The 24,024-nt window shown below is 53.9% G+C and overlaps 1 protein-coding gene across 1 annotated transcript in view; it reads left to right on the plus strand.

Annotated features, from left to right (window-relative positions):
* The first annotated feature begins 11,000 nt into the window (after nucleotides 1-11,000).
* The window catches only part of JAM3 (junctional adhesion molecule 3), a 29,824-nt gene continuing 16,800 nt past the window's right edge, over nucleotides 11,001-24,024 (plus strand). Inside the window, exon 1 of the mRNA XM_065652028.1 lies at nucleotides 11,001-11,069. Coding sequence (XP_065508100.1) covers nucleotides 11,018-11,069 — 52 coding nt within the window. The 5' untranslated portion in view covers nucleotides 11,001-11,017. The remainder of the gene's footprint in view (nucleotides 11,070-24,024) is intronic.

Raw genomic sequence — 24,024 nt, forward strand, 5'->3', positions numbered from 1 at the left:
TTGAGCAGTTCCTTTCATCCTCAGGGCTCCTCCTGCTGCCAAACCTGCCGGTTCTCCAGCTCCTGACGGGTAAACAGTTTGGGGAAACTGAGGCAGGGAGACACCAGACTTGCCCAAGGCTGCTGTTGGCGACAGAGCTGGAGAGAGAAGCCAGGAGTCCTGGCTCCTGTGCTCATCTTCGTTCCAAGCTCATTTAAAAGTCATTTTTCCATGGGGAGCAGTGTCAGTGACCCGCAGGGTGGCCGACGCCACTGGATCACACTTTGCTGGCCCAGCCTGTTTGTGGCTTCACCCCCACCCAGCACCTGAAGAAGGCACCTTGTGCAGCTGAGAGCCACCCCCGCCCCGCCACGTGTCCCCAGGCACGGCACATCGCGCTTCCCAGCCTCAGTTTCCCTTCCTGTCCAAGGGCATCCACCCTCCGCAGAGGCAGACCAGCCACTGTTGGGTGCCTCAGTTTCCCCAGTGTCGGAGTTCAGCTTTTGGCCACCTCAACCCCGGCAGCGCCGGGAACACCAGGGACCTTCCTCTGGCTCACAGCATCGCTCTTCCCCAGGAGCTGAGCCTTGGCAAGGGGAAGGAGCTGCTTATGCAGAACAAATGGAATCAATCAAAACAAAAGGCAGCGGGCCTGCTTCTATTTATTACCCATCCAAGGTTTTAAAATGTATCTACAGACATCCACAGCCATATGGAGAAGGGGGATCCACCGGGGCCACCCCAGTGGGCAGAGAAAGGCAGGATCAGCTGTGGGTCTCCATGGGGTCTCCTCCCAATTTCTCGCAGCTTTTCAGCGCTCTGCATCGCACCCCCAGACCATTCCTCGGGACCGCACCAGTCCCCAGCTGCCCGCCAGTTAGGGACGATGCCACCAAGCAGCTGGGGCACATGGAGCAAAGGGAGGATGAGGAAAAGGGCAACAACATCTCCCCAAACCAGCCGGTGCTGGGTGCAGCACAGCCCCTGCAGCACCCCCTCCATGGGCACTGCAGGAACTCGGGATCCACGGTGGAGGATCCAGCAGCAGGATCCAGCCCACGCTGCCGAGTCAATTGAATCTGTGCCTGCTCCTGCTAACAGACTCCCTGAGCTTCAAGCAGTTTCTCGCCTCTCCCTCGGCCTTATCAGCTCATGGAAGAGGCGATGCTGGAGGTTCCTCTCTGCTCCCTTCCCAGCTGGGGCAGCGCTAGCGCTCTGGCATTGAAACAGAAGTCAGCAGCAGCAAGGAAGGCCAGCCAGAGATGGTTTATTAATGCGCTGATGAGGCAGTGACATGTCAGGACCAGAGGGACAAGCTGACTCCTGGCAGATGTGGCCAAAAGGACCTGCTGGGGAAGGCACCTTTGTAGCCAGGGGCTGCTGAAAAACTCTTGCCCTGCGTGGCAGACATGAGACTGAGACCAAGCCACAGCTAACAGCAGACCTGGGCACTGTTTCCTAAAGGTCCTGCTCCTCAGGTAGGCACCTATGGGTGAGCTGTGCTGGCGTGCAACCTGCTTTTCTCCCCTGTGCATGCCCAGCACATGCACTGGGGTGTGCCTCAGTTTCCCCTAGGTGTCAGACATTGCCTACCCTGTTCTAGGAGCCAGCCCAATGGCAGCAGGACCTGCAGAGCCTGATGTACCTGCAAACCCTGTGACCTGGTCTCTGCAGAGATGGTGGGGGGCCTGGCTCCTGCAGGTCTTGGCCCCAGCTCACAACTCTCAGTGAGGGTGTTGAGCCCCAGCCCAGTGTCTGGCCAGGCTGCGCATCGAGAGCGAAGTGACGAAGTGACGAAGTGATGCCAGGCTGCTGCTGGCTGCCAGCACGTGTGGTGCGGCCATGTGCTGCCCAGCCACTACCCAGGCAATTATTTTAGGAGATGCCAGCTGGGCTTTGTGGCTATCGGAGAACAAACCAGGCCAGGCAGCTCAGCCCTTCCCACCTACCTGGGCTCCCCGTTGCATCCCTCTCACTGCTGGACCTGCCACGTTAATTGTGTTTCTGGGGTGAAAAGGGGTCCCGCATGCTCGGGATGGGGGGTCTGGGGCAGGGTGGGACTCATATCACGTTGGGGACGCCGAAGGCTCAGCCGGATCCCACGGCCGGGAACCCCCGCGGGAACCCGGCCGCTCCGGGCAGGGACATCCCGCTGCTCCGCCCTGCGCCCCGGAGCCTGTATCCCAACGCGGGGGGACGGCGGGGGCCGCCGATCGGCGGGGAACGATGCGAACGCGGGGGGATGCGAACGATGCAGCTGGGGGGGGATGCAGCTCCCGACCGCGGGCGCCCCCTGGCGGCCCCGCCCCGCCCGGAGACCCCGGAACCCCCCCGGCCCGGGCAGGGATGGGACCCCCCCCGCAGCATCCCCGTGGCCCGGACAGGTATGGGACCCCCCCCGCAGCATCCCCGTGGCCCGGGCAGGGATGGGACCCCCCCCGCAGCATCCCCGTGGCCCGGACAAGGATGGGACCCCCCCGCAGCATCCCCGTGGCCCGGACAAGGATGGGACCCCCCCGCAGCAACCCCCATGGCCCGGACAAGGATGGGACCCCCCCGCAGCATCCCCGTGGCCCGGACAAGGATGGGACCCCCCCGCAGCATCCCCGTGGCCCGGACAAGGATGGGACCCCCCCCGCAGCATCCCCGTGGCCCGGACAGGGATGGGACCCCCCCCCCAGCATCCCCGTGGCCCGGGCAGGGATGGGACCCCCCCGCAGCATCCCCGTGGCCCGGGCAGGGATGGGACCCCCCCGCAGCATCCCCGTGGCCCGGGCAGGGATGGGACCCCCCCCGCAGCATCCCCGTGGCCCGGACAGGTATGGGACCCCCCCCGCAGCATCCCCGTGGCCCGGGCAGGGATGGGACCCCCCCCGCAGCATCCCCGTGGCCCGGACAAGGATGGGACCCCCCCGCAGCATCCCCGTGGCCCGGACAAGGATGGGACCCCCCCGCAGCATCCCCGTGGCCCGGACAAGGATGGGACCCCCCCGCAGCAACCCCCATGGCCCGGACAAGGATGGGACCCCCCCGCAGCATCCCCGTGGCCCGGACAAGGATGGGACCCCCCCGCAGCATCCCCGTGGCCCGGGCAGGGATGGGACCCCCCTGCAGCATCCCCGTGGCCCGGGCAGGGATGGGACCCCCCCCGCAGCATCCCCGTGGCCCGGACAGGGATGGGATCCCCCGTGCAGCATCCCCCTCCGCGCTACCCAGACCACCCGGGGGGGCGCAGCCCGGTGGCACCCTCCCTCGCCCGCCCCATCTTTATCGGTTTGAGCAGATTGAAATCACATGTCAAAGATGTAATTAAGTTTTTTTGCACCTACCCAGCACCCTAAGGGACCCAATGCACCAGGAGGAGCTGGGCCCCCCGTTTGCTGCGCCCCATGTCATTGTGTGCCCCCCCACGAAGCCCCCATCGCCAACAGCCCCCCACACTGCAACGCTGCTGCAACAACATCCACAGCCCTCGAGTTGCCGCCATCCCCTGAACACATCCTTGCTCAGCACCAACCTGCCGGGGGGGGCACGGCCAGTTGGCAAAGATTTTTGCCTCCAGAAGACTAAATCCAATAGGAATGGGGGGAGAGGCAGGAGGGGAGGGAGAAGAGTTACTGTTTTCTTTTTCCCAATTTGATCTTATTAAAACTTCATTCAAAGAAATAGACTTTTCATCTCAAATCTCATGCAAGTTTCATGGCACTGCAGATGGTGGAGTGAGAAAACGTCCGTCAGAGAGTTTAATAACAGGATCCAGCCCTGAAACAGGTTCCTCGCCGGGGAGGGCTGTGCTGGCTGGTGGCCCCACCAGCACTTTAAGGGCCATCTCCCCGCTCCCACCCTCTAATCGCCTTGCTCACGTTCCTCCTCGTTAAATCTGCAGCACTCTCGCGTTCATAAATCCCCTCCGATGCGCCAGATGCAGGCGGCAAGTGCAGCCCAGCACCGCCAGCCATTGGGAGAGCAGTGTGGCCGGGCCGCGTCCTGCTGGCACCCCTCACCACACGCCGTGCCTCAGTTTCCCCCATCTTTCAAGCAGGAATCGCCCTGTTGCTCTGCTGGGAGGGGAGGCAGCCGGTGATGTGCTTGGTGCACGCTTGGTGAGGGAGCGGTGGTGGCATCGCCAAGGCCTCTCGTGGGACCTGGCTACCGTGTGCTAAGTGGTGCGGATGCCTCAGATGTCTCCCGAGGATGGCGGAGGAGCCTCCCACCCCACGGCAAGAGGGGCAGCTGCCTCTTCAAGGCTCCGTGGGAGCGGTGACTAAACAGCATCCCCAATACAGTCATTAATAAACATCGATGCCGCCCGGGTGCCGCTCGCCTCCGCGCCGTGCGGAGCCCAGCTCAGCATTGCAGCAAGGTGCTGATTCATCACAGCTCGCAGGGAACCAGCTCCGCTCAGCTCCAGCCTCTCCGAGAGGCTGCGCAGCCCCCCAGCCTGGCTCAGGGGAGCCCGCTGGGGTCTCCTCTTTGTGCCTGGCTGTCACAGCAGCCACATGCACCACTAGGCAGCAGCAAAGCATCTGGTTTCCTATGTAAGAGGGAAGCCCAGTCTGTCTCCCAGCTCCTGGCCCAGAGGTGGGTACAGAGGAGCCAGGGTCTCGGCTCTCAGGCCCTGGTTCTGCTCTGCAGCCCCACTGCAGCCCCCCCTATCATGGCTGTGAATGTCGGGGCTACCCACCATAAACTGCCCCCCCCCCCAGCTCAGCCATGCTGCAGGGCAGCTCTGTGCCACAGCATCCCCTCACGGACACAAAGATGGGGGACGTGGGGTGTTCAGATGGAGCCTCCCCACAGGAATGGGGCACAGGGGTACCCAGAGCCCAGCATCCGCAGCTGGATCATCACCGGCTGCGAGGCTGCGGAGACGCAGAGCTCCGAGGAATGCTGAGCCCAGCCAGCCTGGAGAACAACCCCAGAGCTCAGAGCTCTGCAGCCCGGCGGAAAACTGCACCCCCCGTACCTGCTGCATTAGTGCTGAGGACCCCCCTGTCCCCCCGCCCCAGCACCCGGGGGTGCTGCTCGTCAGCAGCCTGCGGGCACCGCCGTGCAGCTCTGCCCGCCCTCCCCAGCGCCCGGGGGCAGCGGGGGGCTCAGCCCACCCCGAGCCCCTGCCCGGGCTCCCCCAACACCCCCACGCCCGGTGGGGCCCGGGGTCCGGCTCCGCGACCGCCTGCCGGGAGCATCTTGCCACAAGAGGGAACCCCTGGGCCGGAGAAATCCGTCCGACATCTATTGACGGCTTTGCACCCCTGTTTGCAGAGGGATTTGGGGCCAGAACAGGATGTTCTCCTCTCGCTCAGCTCGCTAGCAAGGGGCCTCGGACTCTTCTCTTGCCCCAAACTACCTGCACACACCTCCCGTCGTTCCAAAACTCACCCTGCCCCAGGCGAGGTGCAGCCCCATGGATTCCCACTCTGACCCGGTTTTTGGCTCATGGGATTCCTGTTTCTGCCCCCCCTTCCCCAGCTGATCTGATCAGAGCGATGAGGGGCAGGCAAGACACGCTACTGACAGCGGGGGAATGCTGAGCTGAAGGAGGGAGCTGAGCAGGGCAAGGTTACTTAGGCATCCCATAGTGCCACAAGAAAAAGCCACATACTCTGTGTGGGCAGCTTGGTCAGGCAAGGACAGCTGGGACATTCGTTTCACCACGGTGAAGGAAAGCCAACAGGAATTCCAGGAAAAATGTAGGTGGCCTGGCATCTGGTTGCAGCACTCAGGAGGGACCCCAGGGTTCTCTGGTGGGACGAGAGCCACCAGAGCTGAGCATTCCTTGGAAGACAAACTCATGATGATGTATTGGGAGAAGGGTGGGGGATTTTGGGGAATTAATCTGCCCCACAAGGCCAGAGACACAAGTACTAGGAGCAAGGGAGAGAAAGGCAAAGCGGGGAAAGGGGAAGAAAGATGCCAGGAGGATGGAGAACCAGCATGGACCAGCAGGATTAGCAATGATAAACTCACAGCTAAACTGGGCTTATGTCAGCATGTATTACCCAAGAGTGACAGGAATGATGGTCTTGCTCATCTGCCATTTATAAGTGGCAAATTCTCCCTCCATCCTGCTTACTATGAATTAGCTGGCATATGTCTAATCGTCTTTGCAAGCGCAACTCAACTGGCAGAGATTAAGGCCCTGCTCCTCCTCCAAAGCAAGCGCTGCACTTTGCTGCAGGGCAGGAGGAGAGTGCTCTGCACCTGGCTGCTCAGGGACAGCGGGGAGGGAGGGCACGAAGGACGGCGCTCAGCTACACGAAATAAGTCCTCACAGGCCCCCCGAAACCCCAAGCCCTAATGCAGCCAAGCCTCAGACCAAGAAATCCCCATTTCTACTGTCCACCAAGGCAGCCTGGGCAGCTCACGTTGTGAGACAAGCCCTCCTCTCTGACCGCTTCAGATCTCAAGGCATGGGATGCCTGTCACCTAGTTAACCCATCAGGTAGATGGGGACAAAGAAATAGCACTAACAGGTACCTGAGGGATCAAGAAGAACCTAATTCCTGACTCCTTCCCAAGCAACCTACTGCACTAGAGCGCAGCTGCCAGGCCACAGCAGCACCGACTTCCATGGGAGTCATGAACAGCCATTAAAACCAGCTTTAGCTGGGGAGCCCGGCGCTGTCTGCGAGCGAGACACGCGGAGAAGAGCCGGGATGGCGAAACCCAAGGCACTTATTAAACAATGAAGTGGTGCAAGAGGCGTGTGCGTGCGTGGGGGTGTTTGCATGGCTAACTGCTCGCCCCAGGGCACGTGTTGCTTGGCGAGCAAGGTGCTGCTTGGGTGGTGGGAGACCCTTGGCTGACACATCGACTGCAAGTCAGGCATGTCAAAACAACCTTGGAGATTTTGGAAAAACTCAGCTCTCAGACAAGACTGCTCCACCACATCAGCATGAGCACTCGGAGCCAGAATAAACAGCGACTCGGGAGGGGAATGAGCAGAGGTGATTGCAGAGGGACAGGTTTGCTGGGAGGCAGGGAGAGGCACTGCAAAAGGGAGGATTTGGAGACCTGACTGCCCTCCTGCCACGATGCTGAAGAACCAGAGCAGCTCCCTCAGCCCCAGGTTATCAGCAGGCTGAGCGTAAGATCCCCAGCTTTGCAGGGCATTCTCATTCTCCTTAAGCAAATGTCTTCCCCTCTTTATCCCTTGTCTTCTTTCAAGAAAAGAGATACATTCAACAGTGTCAGCTCTAACTGTTATTATCACGCTTGTGAACTAGCATCTAGGTGGGATCAGGATGGGGAGGAAGCATCCCCTGCCAGCTGACAGCCAAACCTCGCTTCCACACCCCAGGCAGAGGAAAAGGGAGTTATATCCATCTCCCTCACACAGCCCTGGCCCGGGGGAAGCTGCACTTGCTATCACCAGTGACACGTTCAAGACCTGAGCTGGGTCACCAGCCTGATCGCCCGACCTGCCGCTCTGCCAGTCGGTGCCACCTCCCGGGCTGGCCTTGGCAAGGCAAGAGAGCAGTGTAACGTGATAATGACCAGCTGGCCTCGGAATCTGCTGCTCCAGTTTGCTGGGAGATGGGGCAGGAGAGCGAGGACTTGGCTGTGAAGAGAGCGAAGGGAAATCTGCAGCACGACGCGGGCAGCCCGAGGGGCGCTCGCTGCCGGATGGGTCGGCCAGATGCTGTTTGTTCGTCGAGGGGAGAAAAGGGCCGCACGCACCAGCCGTATGCGACGGCTCCCCCGTGCCTCTGCGCTGCGGCTGCGGGGGGATCGCAGTTTCCTCCCATTCTACGGGTTGAGAGGATGCTGAGAGCCAGGTGGAGAGCGATGCTTGGGCAGCGCGGTGCTGGGAATCCAGGGAGAGCAGGTTGGAGAACCTTGTTTGAGGTCGTCTCTAATTAGTATCGCTCTCTTCTCCATCCCTGGACCAGCAGAGGGTAAGTGAGCTTGACTCAGGGATCCCCAGGGATGCAGACAGCTCCAGGCCATCAGCACTAACCGTACAGCTCAGAGACAGCTGCAGGGAGCCCTGGGCAGCCACAGGCGCGGGGCTGCGGGACGAGAAGGCAGCTGCGTCCGTCTCTCGGGGGGTAGCTGTCTCCTCTACATCGCTGTTATCCCACCAGGCTGCAAGCCTCTGGAAGCGCACTGCTGGGAGGTGAAGGGCAGTGTATTTATTTAGCAGGAAGGTTTCTCTACATGGCCGGCTTACTGCCTGCCCTGCTGACCACAGACATGAGAGCCCTTGTGCACAAAATATGCAGAGAAAACTACCTCTAATTAGAGGGTGGGGTTAAAAATATCCATAGTCCATAAACAGAGGGAGGCAGACAGGGAAAAGGCGCATGCCAGTGTGACTGACGCCCTGGGAGCGAGATGAGATTAGGAGCGACTCAGCCTCACACATACAAATGATTCAAAATAGACGAGCATATGCCTGAGGATTGAACCAGGGAGAAATGGTGGGACTGGTGTGGGAGTGGGGTCGTGCTCGGTGACACCAGGGAATCAACACCTTGTCTAGACTACCGCAGACAAAAAAAGAGATGCTGTCTTAGGAGTGAGAGGCAGTGCAGCGTGAGCGCATCCACAGAAAGCTGCCCTGGCAGCAGAGGCAGCGTGGAAAAGAGAGGGACCTGCATCTATTCCCAGAGCCGCGCACTAGTGGAGGCGTCTGCCAAGACCTCCTTCCTCGCAGGACGGCAGACCAGCCTGCCACAATCACGGCTTCGGAGTTAAGGAGGTCTGGAGCAAACGTGCTGGCTGGGGCCAGCTCCAGATGGACAGCCCCGAGGACTCAGACGGGCTGCTCCTCCGCACACGAGCGATGGCACAGCTCGCTGGCACAGCCCGCGGAGCCCCGGTGCCTTGGATAATAAGATTCCTGTCTGCCGTGTGTATTGCTATTGAAAACGCATCGTGACAGGCACAGCCTGTCATTACAGGTTTGAGCAGCTTCTTCCCAGCAGGGCTTGAACCTGAGTTCGGGCCTCCAGGCACTACAAGCATCAGAAGGAAAACCATTTGCTCGGAGTTGCCTTCAGCTGCTTTCAGATCCCAAATAACTTTGTGTACAACACACTCCCTGCAACCTTTAGAAATCCCAAAGGTGTTTCTGTTCCAGTTTAGTCCTCGGTCGCCTTCCCTCCGTTCTTCCAAGCGCCAGGAGCGAGGTCCCGCTGCCACCACCACTGCTGGCCCTTTCTGCTCCATCGGTCCCCTCCGCAGATCCCGCTTCTTTCTTTGAGCACAGATGGGAAGCTCTTCAGAGAACAAAGAAACCATAGGAGGAGGCAGGTTTCTGCTGCCCCTCATCACGCCTGAATACATCCCCGCACTTCACAGGGCTGCTCTTAGTGCATATTTTATTCTAGTTACTTGTTTCAACATTAAATAATGAAATGGGAGCTCCATTTGTGTGTGAAAATCAATGTTCTACACTGCAGCACTTTGCCATCCTGGCTTGATGGGCGCTACAGTTCTTGTATAATATTTGTTGTGACTCCTTTTGCTTGTTGAGTTTCACATTTCAAACAGCTCTCAGTGGTGATAGCAGATTAAAAGGCAGAACCTTGCTGCAATAAAACCACAGAGGCAGCATAAAGAGCTGGCGCTGGTCCTATCTGCAGAGAAAAAGTGCATTAGAAACCCTCCCGTCCTTTCTTTTTTCCTCTTCCACAGCTCCACTCTCCCCTGATGAAGCTACTATGGGAAGTTAAAGAGGAAACCGACACCTCAGTGATTACATTTTATTGCTGATTATACCCTATGTCATAATCTTTTACGTGTCCTGTCATTTCAGTCCAAATGGACTGTGTTAAAATGACTCCTTACCCAACAGGGACCCAACCCAAAGGTTGGTGGAGTCAGGTTTTAAGCCCTGTAGTCTTATTAGGCGATTCCTTCCCCTTCATCCTCGGTGAAATGTCCCATCTGGCCATTAGAATTGATGAGAACCTCTGTATTAATTTGACCAGGCTCAGATCAGCCCTTTAAATCTACTCATTAGCGTCTTGAGTTAGATCTGCTACATTATCAAGTTAAATACAATTTTACATCCCTTAATTTCCACCAGCTCTGCCGAGCTGGTTTACAGAAGAGAGAAGAGCTCGGCTTTCATTCCAGCTGCTTGATCTTCAACGGCATCTTAATTACATCCCCATCACACGCTACTGACAGTCGGTGACGCATGAAGCAGCATTAACCCAGGCTGACTCGCCGCATTCAGGGCTAATAACTTTTATTTCTTTCTGTTAATCAAAGAAAAAGGTTCCGGGACATTTTCGAGGACCATGCAGCAGCTCGGGATGCTCTCTGTGCAAAGGTGCTTTTCAGGGAAGAATCTCTAAGTTAAGGCCATGGCTGCGTCAGAAACAATTCGGTACAGCACGAAGGATCAGGGAAACTCCTCCAGAGAAGTGCTCTGTCCCCAGCTTGTTTGCACTTCTCGCTTCCATTAAGTTGGTCAAAAGTTTATAGTGAAACGCGCAGTTCAATAGAATCATTTTGGTTGGAAGAGACCAAAGATGACTGAGTCCAACCACAACGTAAATATAGCACTAAACCATGTTCCTAAGAGCCTCATCTAAAAGTTTTTTAAACACCTCCAGGGATGTAGCTTTCTAGGGAAAAGTTTCACAAAGACTCTTTTTAGGGGTTCTTATTAAACACAGGGAGAATACCCCCACTCTAGAGCACATCTTGGATGGGTTTTGATGAGCAAAACATTGCTTTCAAGCTGATTTCCAGCTTTTGCCGGCTCAAAAAAAGCGCTTCAAGTCTTCCCATCAGTGGATTTCGCTTCACAAACGGAAAGGGTTCCGGAGGGTGAAGTTTTCCCGAGAAGCAGCCGCAGGACCCGGGGGATGCTCCGGGTTTAGGGGCCGGGATTCGCTCCATCCCCATCCCTGCCCACTCCCCCACTCCCCGCCGCGGTACCAGGCGCCGGGATCCGCGCCCCCCCGCCCGGTTTCCGCGGTAACGGCAGCGCGGTCCCCCCGCCCCCGGGGCGCCGCCGCCCCCGCCCGGGCAGTGAGTGCGCAGGCTCGGCGGGCTCCGCTCCGCACACCCCATCATGGCGTTCCGGCGGCCGGAGCTCCTTCTGATCCTTCTCCTGCCGCTGCTCGGTGAGTTCCCGGCCACCGGAGCCCGCCCGGCGACAAGCGGCAGCGGGGCCGCCTCGTCCCGCCGCGGGGAAGCGGGGGACGCGCTGCCCGCGGTCCCCGCGTCGGGCCGGGGAAAATGGGGATGCGCTGCCCCGATCTCCATCGCGGGCCGGGGAAGGGGCAGATGCGCTGAGCCGGGGACGGGGGAGGATGCGCTGAGCCGGTGGCGATTTCAGGGAAGGAGGGCGATGCGCTGCCCCGGCTCCGTAACGGGGTGAGCGCTGGGGAGGATGCGCTGCCCCGACCCTTGTCCCGGGGAGCTGAGGGATGCGCTGCCCTGACCCCGGGGGGATGCGGAGACGTCGAGGAACGGGATGGGACGGGGGGTCCTGGGCCAGCCTGGTGCTGTAGGGAGGGGGGGTAGACAAAAGATGGGGGGTAGACTCAAGATGGGGGGGACACCAGCCCAAAACCCCAGCTCAGCAAGGAGCAGGTCCAGGGATGAGGGTGCCAGGAATGTGCAGCCTCGGCAGGCAGGCAGGGCAGACACTGGTGTCTATTCAAGACCAGGCACAGGCGTCTATTGTTCCGGGGGCCCCGCATGAATGTTTGCAGTTTTAATTGCGAAAAACATTTGCTAACTCCGCTCAGGAATGAATTTGGGGTCATTTGTTGTCTGGCTATTAATAGCAAGGGGCACGGGGAGGGGGACAGCAGCCGGTGGGCTTGTATTGCCCTCCCCCAATCTGCCCAGACGGCAGAAGGAGAAAATGGGATGGAGCGGGGTTAGGGTGACAACCAGCAGCTGATTACTAAAATACACAGTGCTGCGGACGCATACATATGTGTGCAGACACACAACCAGCTGTTCTGGGTTAACTCAAGACTGAAGTGTATTGAAATATTTCAAAACAGTTTATCTCAGGACAAAACAATTCTCCAAATAACTTGCAAGAGCCTCTTGGGCCTCATATAAAGTGAGATTTGGGCACTAGTTATCAAAACAGCGAGCGGAGGTGTGAGAAGATGACTCTGACACGTCTGCGATGGGGAGAGGGTTGTCACGCGCTCCAGGGTCTGTTGTTCACTTGCCTCTCTGTGGTTCGTAGCAAAAACACTTGGAGCAGAAGTTGCGAGTGCCTAATCCTGGAGCGTCGCCGTCTTCCAGGTGCTAACTCTGGCTTTGGGTGCTCCCTTTGAATCAGAAAAATAACAGATTTAACACAACTTTTCCTTACAGTTGGGCTGCAAGGTAGAGAAGCACCCCCTTTCCTTCCTCTGTTAGGTGCGCGGTGCTTAAGTGTCTTGTTGAACCTGACCGTAAAACAGCAAGACTGGAAATGAACCACAGATGCTTCTGCATTTCTTTAGACAGGCAAAAGTTGCTAAACACAGGCAAACACCACTAGTTTCACACCTCTGCCTGAGAACATTTAGCTAGTGAGTAAACCAAGCGGTACCAGGGTTTGCTCTCCATTTAAATACAATGGGTTCTGGCCGAATCGGAGTGCCTCAGCCTGATTTCCAACTGGTTTAAAATTTGGGGTCATAAGCCAAAAAAGAGCAGGCAGAAGCAAGGCTGAGAATAAAAAAGTTTGCTCCGCTACACTTGACTTTAAATACAGAGGGGCATCGCACTAAGTTGAGGTTACACTGTGTAAAATTAAACACGTACTGACGTCTGCAGGGTCGGTGCTGGATAGTGAGACAGGAGTGAGATCACAAGGATGTGTTTGATACCAGCTGACTACTTGGGGGAAAAAAAAAAAAGGCACGAAAGGAAGCTGACAAAACCAACAAGATGCTGAGATCCCAAGCTGCAAAACTTTGACCTGTAAGCTTTAGACTAGAACGTGCTGCTTAGACTAAAGTGCTGTGGAGCAGGGATTGCCTCCTCCTCCAATATTCTTGCCACCACGGACCCTGTTCTTCACGGCCTTAAAACATTGCCAAGAAACAGGAGCCAGTGAAGCGTGGAGTGTTCAGTGCATACACAGCTCGAGGCACTAAAAGCATCTAAAGATTCTGCTCATCAGGGAAACGCCATGGTCATAATTATATTAGTGGAAGTTACTGGCATCAGGGATGGCAAGTGGGGCTTGACATCGAGGTTATGTCCTACCTTGAGGTCTCTGTTGCAAGTTTCCCCGTGGAAACAAACATTTGGATCTTGAGGATTTCACATTCTGGACAAAGGGCAGGGCTGTGGACCCTTCCCAAAACTCTCAGGTATCTCCTGTTGAAAACCAAACACGGTGATACCTTATAGTCCTTGATGGGGAGATCCGGCAAGTACCTGGCACATTTCAGTTTAAAAGCTCAATGTATTCAAATCTCCCTTTGATTTAATTCTGAGGCTTTGATAATATGTTGGATTTTGCAAAGGGCTTTTCAAAATCTACAGCGTAGAAGTTCTCATTTCCCCCTTTTTTTTTTTTTAATGTATGAAGTCCATCTGTCCCAGCCACCAACAACTGTTCCGAGTCAGCTGTCAGTGCCAAAAACCACTCAGTGGAAACGTCATTAGCTCTGCTGCAGTTATGCTAAGTTGCTTGTCGGTATTTTCTGATGGGAAGTACTTGCAGTATTGCTTTCTTTTTCAACAGGCAGTAAAAAATTGGGACAAACAGCTTTGAGAGCCATGCCAAAATCAGATGCTTAATGACAACTTCAAAAAAATTCTTAGGAAGGGCTTGGCGTTCCTATTTGGGTAAGCAATATCTGGCACCACCACCAAAGAGTAGTTGGATGCACATCTACTTTACAGCTGTTGATGAAGAATGTGACACCAGCACATTCCCTCTTGCTCTGAATACTTCTGAGAATTATTGGGTTTCTGAAGCACAAGTAGATTAAAAGAGTAAAATGTGTTTTCCTTAGCGAGGAGAAAGCTATGGACTGAGATGTTGCTCTGATTGTGAACTTAGGTTCTTTTACTGACCTGTTTATTTTCCTTGTACAAGTTGAATTCTGGGTCTCTTGGCTCGCTGCAGCTGTTTTTCAATTATCTGTCCACGCACTGAGGATTTGCACCAGGAACATGCGTTGACTTGCCAAAAATCACCTAAACAAGTAAATAAAGCAGAATGAGCTTTGCATTTAGCTTCACAAATAAGGACAAAAGCTGCTGCTTACTGCACCTCCTGCCAGTTTGCCCCTAACTTGAGCCACCTCCAAAAGGTAAAACATGGCTTAGCCCCGACTTGCTCCGGCTTATTTGGATTATTATTTAAGTTTTCCTTGCAAATTGTGTTCGGTGCTTTATCATCCTTGGCGATGAGCATTTGTGTGTTGAAGCAGAACCGGCCTCCCAGTTGTATATTTAGAGCTAAAGCTTCACAGTTGATCGCACCAAGCCCTGATGATCCGGAGAAGGTTCGTGAACTCCTTGCAGAGCAGGTCTGAAGCGGTGGGAGGGAGTCAGCAACAGGAAAATGAAAATTTGCACAGACCGAGAGGATCCGGAGTCCTCGAGAGTCCTTCTCTGCAGAACAAGAGTGTGTATTGCTAACATGCCCCTCAACAAGATAAAACTGCTCTGTGCGTAAAAACTGGTGGCCTGCTTTGAAACTGTTCATATTAGAGTAGATGAATTCAAGATATAAAATTAATTAGGATAATTACATTCTCAATCTGGCTTCTCTATCAACTGGAATATGAACTGCACCGTCTTTCCCCAATAGATAAGGGCTGTTTGCCTTCCCTCTGAACCCCTAGGGAGTATCATGTTTTTATGAGGCACGGGATCAAAACCAAATTTGACCACTAAACGTCAGTTCCATGCAGGGGAGGAGTAACAAAACCCATCCCTTCGCTGAGTCAGGACGTGGCCTAAGAACCAGTTAATGGCTTTAATTGCACTAATGAATGTTCTGGACACAGTCTTAATTGTCACCCAAAGGGGCTGGATTGCTGTTTGAGTCCAGTTCTGGCAAGAGCTCTGCCTGGGGCAGAGGAAATAACCTGCTGGGTTGTAGTTCTCAGACTCCCATGCTGGAAACGAGTGTTTTCAGTTTCAGAAAAACAAAGAATAACATAACAACTGGACTTTTTTTTTTTGGCCCAAAAGCTCAGGTCTCTGTTTATGACTCTTCCGAGTGCTAACACTTGAGATTAGAGGTATTGTTTGGAGAGCTTCATTCTTTTTTTTAGAGACTTACCAGCAAAAAAGCACATCTGTGGGGAACAGGACAGCAAGGTGCTGCATGGACCTCGCCAGAACACTGCTCTCAAGCATAACCAACTCCTTACAAACTCCCGCTTCTCATTTTAGATAAGCGGAGGTCAGGGAGGCTTCCCCTGGGAAGAAGGGTTGAGGGAGGTGTATATTAAAGATGTTTCCTGCCCGAGGACGGTGAGGTGAGGTTCTGTTATCACTTCTTCCTCGGCAGTCGCCAGCTTTGATTGCCTGGCCGCGTTCCGTGCTGTAAGAAAGCTTTGTGTGACTGCTGTGCACGCGTTCAGCTGTCTCACACACGGCTTGGGAGCGCAAACCCAAGACAGCTGCGTAACGGAGCTGGTGGCCAGTTCGTGTCAGAGCAGCATCCTAAGCCAGGCCTTCAAAGCTCTTAGAAAAAGCACTGATATGCAAGAAGCGAGGTCTAGAAGGGCTGTTCTTGAAGGTCTTGTCAAAGCTGCTTCTCTGCGGTGTCGGGTATCGAAGGAAATTACTTTTGGTGCATGTTCCAAACCAGACAACTAGCAGAGAAAAGAGCAGCAGATTCAGAAGCAAAAATTTATAAATGGGAGTCGGCAAAAAAACCCCCACAAACGCATGTCTGCAATGTCCCTGGCTCCTGAGAACACAGTTGGGCAGGATTCCCATGAACCCAGACTGCCGAGAGCCGTCAGATGGGAGTCCGGTCAGTGCCGGGCTGGCATTAACTAATTAAAAAGAACAACCAGCCATGTACATGCTGTAACCTGACAGCCCACAGGTACTTGAGATAAGCTCAAAACATAAATGGGAATTGTTCTGTCATACAAGAATCACTTGTCAGTATAAATAATATAATGTATTGGGTTATGTAGTGTCCCTCGTGGGATGGAGCACAGGGCTTAAGCAGAGTCAGTTACAAGGGGAAATGAAGGTTTCAGTGCAGCAATAGATAAAGTAGATGAAATTAAATTGTGTTCAGATAATGCTCAAGGTTTTCCTTCCTTTTTTTTTTTTTTTTTTTTTTTTTTAAAGTCATAAATCCCAGGGATTCCAGAGTTAAAGCCAGAATACATTCTAACCTACTCCCGTCAATGTACCTGATTATTACAACACAAATGTAAGATCAGCGGGTTTTTAAGGGTCCTCTTAATTCATTCGGGCACAGCTGGCTCATTGGAAGACATTGAGCTTTGAAACTGCAACGTGCCAGGGAATTACTATGTCTTTGGCAGCGGCTAGAAGGCAGCAGTTGAGAGTGTTCAATATTTCAAGATTTTTAATTGCACTATTAAAAATATATTTTGGTGGCCTCGGTAAGATTTTCTGCTGAGCTGGAGAAATCCACTGAAATTTAAGGGGATTTGTGCCCATTAGGAGGCTGTGTTTCTAATGCCCCAGGGTGTCTTCTGAAAATCCCCGCCTTAATAAACTTCGGGGCAATTCCTTATATATGTGGCCAACATTTTACAGGTGGGATGTAAATTGAGGCACTTTGTTTTAGACTATTTCGGAGGGTGGAACTATAATACTTGTAAGAACTGAGGTCCATTGAAAGCATCCAACTTCCCCACGCACCTAATTCACTTGCCATTTTGGAGTCTTGTCCAGTGTGTCTCCAGATGTTCAACCATCCGAAGGAGCCCATAATATTCTACATATCCAAAGGAAGTCAGAATTTTTGTTTTGTTAGCAATAAGACCGACAAACAATGGCATGGAAGAGAGCTGTTCTGAGAAAGCAGCCTCACCTTTTAACAGCCCCGTAGAAAAGTTCCTGCCACTTCCCATTTCTCTGGGGTGGCCGCTGCTCTCAGACCTGCTCGAATGGAATCAGCTGCACAGCTTAATGATTTAGTGTATTAATATAAGGCTCTGCTTGGTCTTTTAGGCCAATATCAGCCATGGAGACAACATTTTTATTTTGCTAGGATGCTATCCTTGGAAAACAAAAGCCTCAATAGATGTTACTGCTTTTACCAGCATGGCATAGCATGTTGTGGCTTCTGTTCATGGATCAGCGTCTCTCTTTGCCAAGGGCTGCCAAAAAGAAAAAAAAAACAGAGTAAGAAACAACTCGCTATACCCATTTGTGTCCTCACTCAACGAAAGCTACCCAAAAGACTAATTCATTGCGCTATTGGGCTGCCATAAAGATGAGGAGCGTTCCTTAGAGTATTGGATGATAATGGCTGCGTGAGCGGCCCTTGAATCACAGCGGTGGAAAGAACCGAGTGTCCAGAGGCCAGGCAGCGCCTACCACGCACCCCGAGGATCCATTAAGGAGATTGCTGCCTGCTCACGGAATTCCTCCCGGGGCCTCTGGCTGCCAACACTCTCTTGAATGATTTCCGGCAGCTCACACAGCTAACGGCAGGGAAGGTGTTGCAAAGTCCTGCAGCTCTTGCTGCTTCTGTAAAACAGCTTTTATCCTCTCAAAGGATCTTATCAACAGCTATTTTCAATACACACTTAAATCTCTGCTTTAATCTTTTTCTCCCGCATTGATCTCTGCAAAAGCCCAAAGATAAATATTTCTCTGTACCCACCTTGTTGTTTTCAGTTAGTTATTTTTAGAGCCTGGAAAACATCTGCTCTGTATTAGCAAGGTCCTGAGCATCAGTAACGTACCTTTGAAGGGGAAATCCCTGCGACTTGTGCTTCTGGACCAGCCCTGACTTGCCAGCTGGTGGCAGCCCCCTGTCCTTGAAGAGCGGGTGGTGGTTGTCAAGGTGTTTAGATCCCAACAATCAAGAGAGAGAGGTTCTCCTGCCCCTCTGCTCTGCCCTGGTGGGGCCGCATCTGGAATATTGTGTCCAGTGCTGGGCCCCTCAGGTCCAGCAGGACAGGGAACTGCTGGAGAGAGTCCAGCGCAGCCACCAAGATGCTGAAGGGAGTGGAGCATCTCCCGTGTGAGGAAAGGCTGAGGAGCTGGGGCTCTGAGCTGGAGAAGAGGAGACTGAGGGCTGAGCTCATTCATGGGGATCAATGTGGAAAGGGGGAGTGTCAGGAGGATGGAGCCAGGCTCTTCTGGGTGACAGCCAGTGACAGGACAAGGGGCAATGGGTGCAAACTGGAGCACAGGAGGTTCCACTTGAATATGAGAAGAAACTTCTTGATGGTGAGGGTGCCAGAGCCTGGCCCAGGCTGCCCAGGGAGGTTGTGGAGTCTCCTTCTCTGCAGACATTCCAACCCGCCTGGACACCTTCCTGTGTAACCTCAGCTGGGTGTTCCTGCTCCGGCGGGGGGATTGGGCTGGGTGAGCTTCCGAGGTCCCTTCCAACCCCTGACATTCTGTGATTCTGTGATCAAGGTGGAAGGAGTAATACACAACCCCCAGCGATATGATCTGCGCTTTGCTGGCAGGACTGGGTGCACTTGCCTTCAAACAGCTTAGCTTCGACCACCACGGATCTCCTTGCTGATCTAGGAGCTCCTGCAGCAGAGGAGGTGCTGGTTCATGTTCCTCTTTGGCCTTGGCTGCTCTGCTGAGATGGCATGTGGTGGACATCGATGGGGCTGGTCCGATTTCTCAGGGAGCGAGGAGGGAATGGTTTATCTCCTTGTGCACGAGCAAGCAGCTATTACTTGGCTACAGCTTGGTCAGTGCTGATGGAGTTGCCTTTGAACTGGAGATGAAAGGCAGAGCACCTTGTAATCGCATCATGGCCTCTCCCTCAAGCACAACTGGCTATTTGAGTTGGTGAGCATCCCGATATATCTGGTGTTTTCCCTTTGTTTTGGCCGGTTTTCAACGTCCCGCAGATAACAGGGCAGTGCGGAGCCCTGCCTGCCAAAGCTGCCTTGTGCGTGCTGGAGCGGGGGTTAAACCAGGTACTAACTTCTTTCTTCTTCCATCAAAAACCCTCTGGTGGGCCTGGCCAACACACAGCTGTCCTCACCCACAGGCTCTCCCACACGACGGGGCGAGATAAACCCTTTGAAGTCTGCGTTTGGGCTGGCAGCAGCTTCTAAGGCAGGCGGGTGCCCCCCTCTCCCAGTTGCCAACCGCGCCTCGGGTTCTCCAAGTCAACGGCTGAGCTGCGATCAGGGCTGATAAATCCGCAGCGCTGGATCGCTGGGGCTTTGCCAGCGGGCAGAGAGGACTTCAGATTCCAGTTCTTTCATGGTGCTCGGTGAGCATGAGAGGATTCGGGTTTTTTTTTCTTTCCTTGACGCCCACCATCAGCCCACTGTTGGTCAACAACTGATTGTTCTCCTTGCCTGGGGAGGCTCCTGATGTTCTGCTGCAGGCTCCTCGATCCTCCTCCTCTTTCTGCAAATATTTGGAAGAGATCCTGTTTGGCCGTTTTGACAGTTTGACTCAGCTACTAAATGACAAAGGCAAGCTGGACCCAGGTTCAGTGTGGTAACAAGCAGCTCTATGAAGGAAGGAGACTGGGAGAAGAGGCAGCAGCTCTGTGGGAGACATTCTGGACAGGATGCAAAGCCTTTCTTTGCTACAAAGCCTTCCCTCTTTTCTCCCTCCCGGGTTTCCTTTTCGTATCTGTGTTCCTCATTGAGAAGCAGTAGCTCCTTCAAAGAAATGTGAGGGAACCCATTTGCAGCATTTACAGCTGTTTCTCAAGCCTGGAGTGGTCTCCTCTTTAGCAGCAAGCTGTTAAGCATGTTCTTAAGTGGGAAGATAAGTGGTGTTACGATCCTTTCATCTTCTGGCTCAGAGCAGGCTGGAGATAACTGATAAGGGGATGACAGCAAGGAAGATGCATAGGCACCTTTGGATTTAATTCCTGCTTTGTAAGGCAGTCTTTAAAGCACATCTCTGGTGGGAACACAGGCTGGTAAAATAAAGCTGGTCCTTCCTTTCTCAGCATATGTCTTTTCCTCATGTCTCCGAGGCAGATCCTCTCTCTGTGCCAGCAGAGCTGGTGCAGAGTGAGCTTCGTTCTCCACTTCAGAGCTCTCCTTCTGGTGCTGACATTCGAGGGACTTGGCTTGAGCTGCCTCTAGACACTGTTTCGGCTGGTGATTTCATTTCCACATTTCTTTTTTTTTTTTTTTTTTTTTTTTTTTTACAGCAGCCCTTTGCAGATTTGAGCTGTGCTCTAAACAAGACTGCATTTGCACTATGGGAGTTAACAGTCTTGCACCTGATGGGCAAAGACGCATTCCTCTGCAAAGATCTGTAAGAGCACACATCAGCGACAGCTTCACGTGGGTGCGAGTCTTCAGACCGCTCTTGAACAGACTCCGCATTCAGTTCCAGAATTCCTGGTTTAGTCCCTCATCTGCTGGCTGGAACAGGTGGCAAGCACACGCCTGTAAGGGTCTTTACTGGGGGGTGGTCTTCACGGCCAGCCGTATCCAGCCCACATTCCAACTGAGTCCCTCTGCCTCATGTTCTGGCCTAGCTGGCTCTGGAGCATCCAGCCCAGACGTCCTTAACCACGCTACACACGCTGCTTGTCGAAAAGAAACCACTTGAAAGCAGCGTGTCTGTGTCCTGAGCCTGCGCCGAGCGGCGCTGGCTCGTGCACCGCAGCCCAAAGCGCGAGCGGAGCTGCAGCCTCCCGCTCAGATCAGCCGCCGGTGCCTCTGCACCTCGCTGTTACTCAGCACTTTCCACTGACAGGGAATTAAGTAGGATTTCTAGGTCATTGTGGGCTTGTCAGGAGGAATCCGTCTCCTGCAGACCTCATTACCGAGGCTCACTCTGCCATGCCAGACTTCAGAACGATTGCAGCCTGGTTCCCTAAACACCGACTAATGAGACAGAGCTGTTAGCAGCAGTTTGCTAAATAAAGGCTGTTTCTGCCCGAGACAGAACAAAGCCAGACTGGATTTTCTTAGCTGTCTCTCATACAAAAGGTATTTCAAAGGACCCTTATTAAAATAATGAGCTAGATGTTGCTCTTGTGGTGGCTGCATAGGGCCAGTGCTTGATGCTAGTGCCAGGCGCTTCCCCAAAGCAATGACATCAAGTGACTTGGGCTCGAGTGACCTAAAAACCTCTCCAGCTCCTTTCATGCTGCTGCCCCCTTGGTGTAAAAGTATCTTGAGGATTTACCTGAGCTCCTGTGACTTTGCCCTGCTCTGATAGTGACTTGTTCCCTCGCGGTGGACAAGCTGCCCGTAGCTCTCGGTGATCTCCATTTCCTTGGGTGCCATAGGAAGATGTTCTTTGATCTCTGGGTGGTAGCAAAGCCTGCTCAGGATTCACGTGCACGGCTTTGGAAAGGTGAGAGATCCAGCATCCGAGCACGTGGGATGAATGGGGCTGCCTTATACGGCTGCTTTTGAAAGGAGCTGGATGTTTGCAGATTACAAATGGGAGGCAGTTAAGATTTCCGCTTGTACCTGGATGCCAAGCGGAAAGGACACAGCCCCTAGTTGAGTAGCCTGAGGCCAGGCAACTTCTGTTGATGTCCCTGTAATGAGATTTTTCATCCTACCTCTCTCCCTGTTGTCAGAAGGGCCTGGATTAAAGATGAACTCTGAAGCATGGTGGGACGGGGCTGGCTGCCTCTGCCTGGAGCAGGCGCAGGAGAGCTGGAGATTCTTCCTTGGCCAGTTTGCAGGTTTGTTTGAAGTGGCGCTTTGACGTGGCAATGGGAGTCAATGGAAGGTAAACGGTGCCTAGACAGGTTTTTCTCACTCTCCGTTGTTGTCTCTAAAGCAGCAGAAACAGTGCCAAGCAGGCTGAATGGCTCCAGGATGCGAGGAACAGAGCTATTTCTAGAAAGAAGGAACAATGGTTCTTCAGGAGCATCCAAGCCAGCTCTCGCTGAACCCTTGCTGAACCTCTTGTGGGTGGAACTCCTGCTCTGTGTGCCCTGTGCACTGCCTGGATTAATAAATGGCAGATAGACACTGTTGAGAGTGAGCAAGGGGAGGTCCGAGAGGTGACCAGGGTGTTTGCAGGTGAGCTGGTGTGGCAGAGGGCTACAGAGAGGTCCAGTGACCGGTGGCAGGGTCAGGAACCCAGGAGGTCAGTTGATTTTGGCAGCATTCAGAGAGGGATCAGGCTGGCTCCAGTGGTGTGCTGAGAAAAGACTTCCTCAGCTTGGCTGGCTGGATGCTGCCAGGATTTGCCCAGCAGAACTGGCCGGCATGCCCAGTAACAACTGCAGCCAGTGGTTCGGCTATACTGGGAGGGAAAGGATGGGATCTAGAGAGACTTGTCGCTGGCTGGCAAGCTGCTGTCTTGGCTCCGATGTGCCATCTCCCCCAGGCTGTTCGGGAGGGGAAGCGGAGACTGCGTTCCAATGCCAATTGTCCTTCAGCTGGGAGCAGAGCCAGAGGAGAGAGAGGCTCTGGCAGCATCTGATGCAGGGGGCAGATGTTAGGGGAAACATACTCATCTGTAAAACGCTGTCGCTGGGATTTCCACAGGAGCCTCAAAGGTTAAGTGCCCCTGTGTTGGAACGAAGGTTCAAGAGAGAAATCCTGGGCTCCTGGGATTCCTGCTGGGCTCGGGGAAGCTTTTTGAAGGTAGCTCTTGCTGCTGGGATGAGCTCTGGTGCAGCATCTGTGGGTTGTCCAGGTGACTGCTGTTCTCGGCCCCGTTTGTTGAAGCGTAGCTGGGGAGAATGGCAAAGCCACGCAGTGCCAGGTTTAATCTCTCGTGGGGGCTTCAGAGGTGCGCAGCTCAGTTCCGTCTGGCTCCTCTCCCCTTAGCCAGCTGCCAACTTCTGCAAGCACGAGCTGAAAGCAGAGTAATTCCTGACCCTGCCCGTGCTTTCCTTTCACCCCTGCCAAAGCAGGGCTCGGCCACAGGTTTCAAGCAGAGCTGGAAACTTGGCACCGAGGCAAGGAGCAGAAAAGAGCCCAGCTTGCTCCTCTGTGCCTGCGTTGGCTTCTGTACTGCTGTGGGGAGTACAAATATGTTCCCAATCTGTTTGCTCCACTGACGTGACTCCAAGACATACAAGCAACAGATACACTGACCAAGAAGGGGCCATTGTTAGAGGGACCTTCCTGACTGTGGCTCTGCTGTGACCAAGCAAACGCTGCTGCTTGATGCTCCCCAGCACTGGATCCAGAGCGCTCGATCCTCCCGTGTCCCCCAGCTTTAACTGCACAGCAGCACAGACGAGCCAGGAGTTCATTGCTATTTTACTCCATTTGTCCATCTATGTGCCCTCATCTGGCCTTTTGATTTACATGCCCATCTCTGTCAGACAGGCATTAAATCAAGCTGTAGATAAAAGAAGTTCCGAGCATCGCTTCCCTCTGAACCACCCCAGACGTTCGCTGACACATCGCTAATTGCACATGGGCAGACAGCCTGAGCAGGCAGATAGATCATCCTGCGCTGGAGGCTGAGCAGCGAGGAGCCAGGGGAAGGGAGGGATGGACTGCTGGACAGGTGAGCGTTTTGGCTAAGGAGGAATAAGGGCGCCAAGAAAACCAGAGAAGAGGAAGGGAGTTACCTCATTAGCTTCCAGCAGGGTTGTCCTCTGAGAGGTATTTCCTTGAGCTTTATCCAGTCTGATTTTAGTTGCAACTTTAACGAACAATAAAGGCTTCCACAGTTTCCCTTGGAGGAACTGGAATGAATCCAAATAGATTTTAGTGCTGAGAAGCAGATCCTGTTATTAATGTCAGCCTAATCATTTTTTGCTATCTCCTTCCCACCTTTTTTGCCATTCATACTCCCTGAAAAGCCTGCAGGCGGTTATCAAAGTCCAGTCCACCCTCCTCTTTAGCTGCTTCGGAAATCTCAGACCAGATTGCAGCCTCCTCTGGCTTTTGGGGTCTGTGAGAGCATTTCATAGGCCTGTGCCACACTGGTGGGGGGACTGCCAATGCAACGGAGCTTGAGCTGAGCTGGGGACCAGCACATGGCCGGGAATGATCC

The sequence above is a fragment of the Caloenas nicobarica genome, chromosome 26 (genome assembly GCF_036013445.1).
Source record: "Caloenas nicobarica isolate bCalNic1 chromosome 26, bCalNic1.hap1, whole genome shotgun sequence".
NCBI lineage: Eukaryota > Metazoa > Chordata > Aves > Columbiformes > Columbidae > Caloenas > Caloenas nicobarica.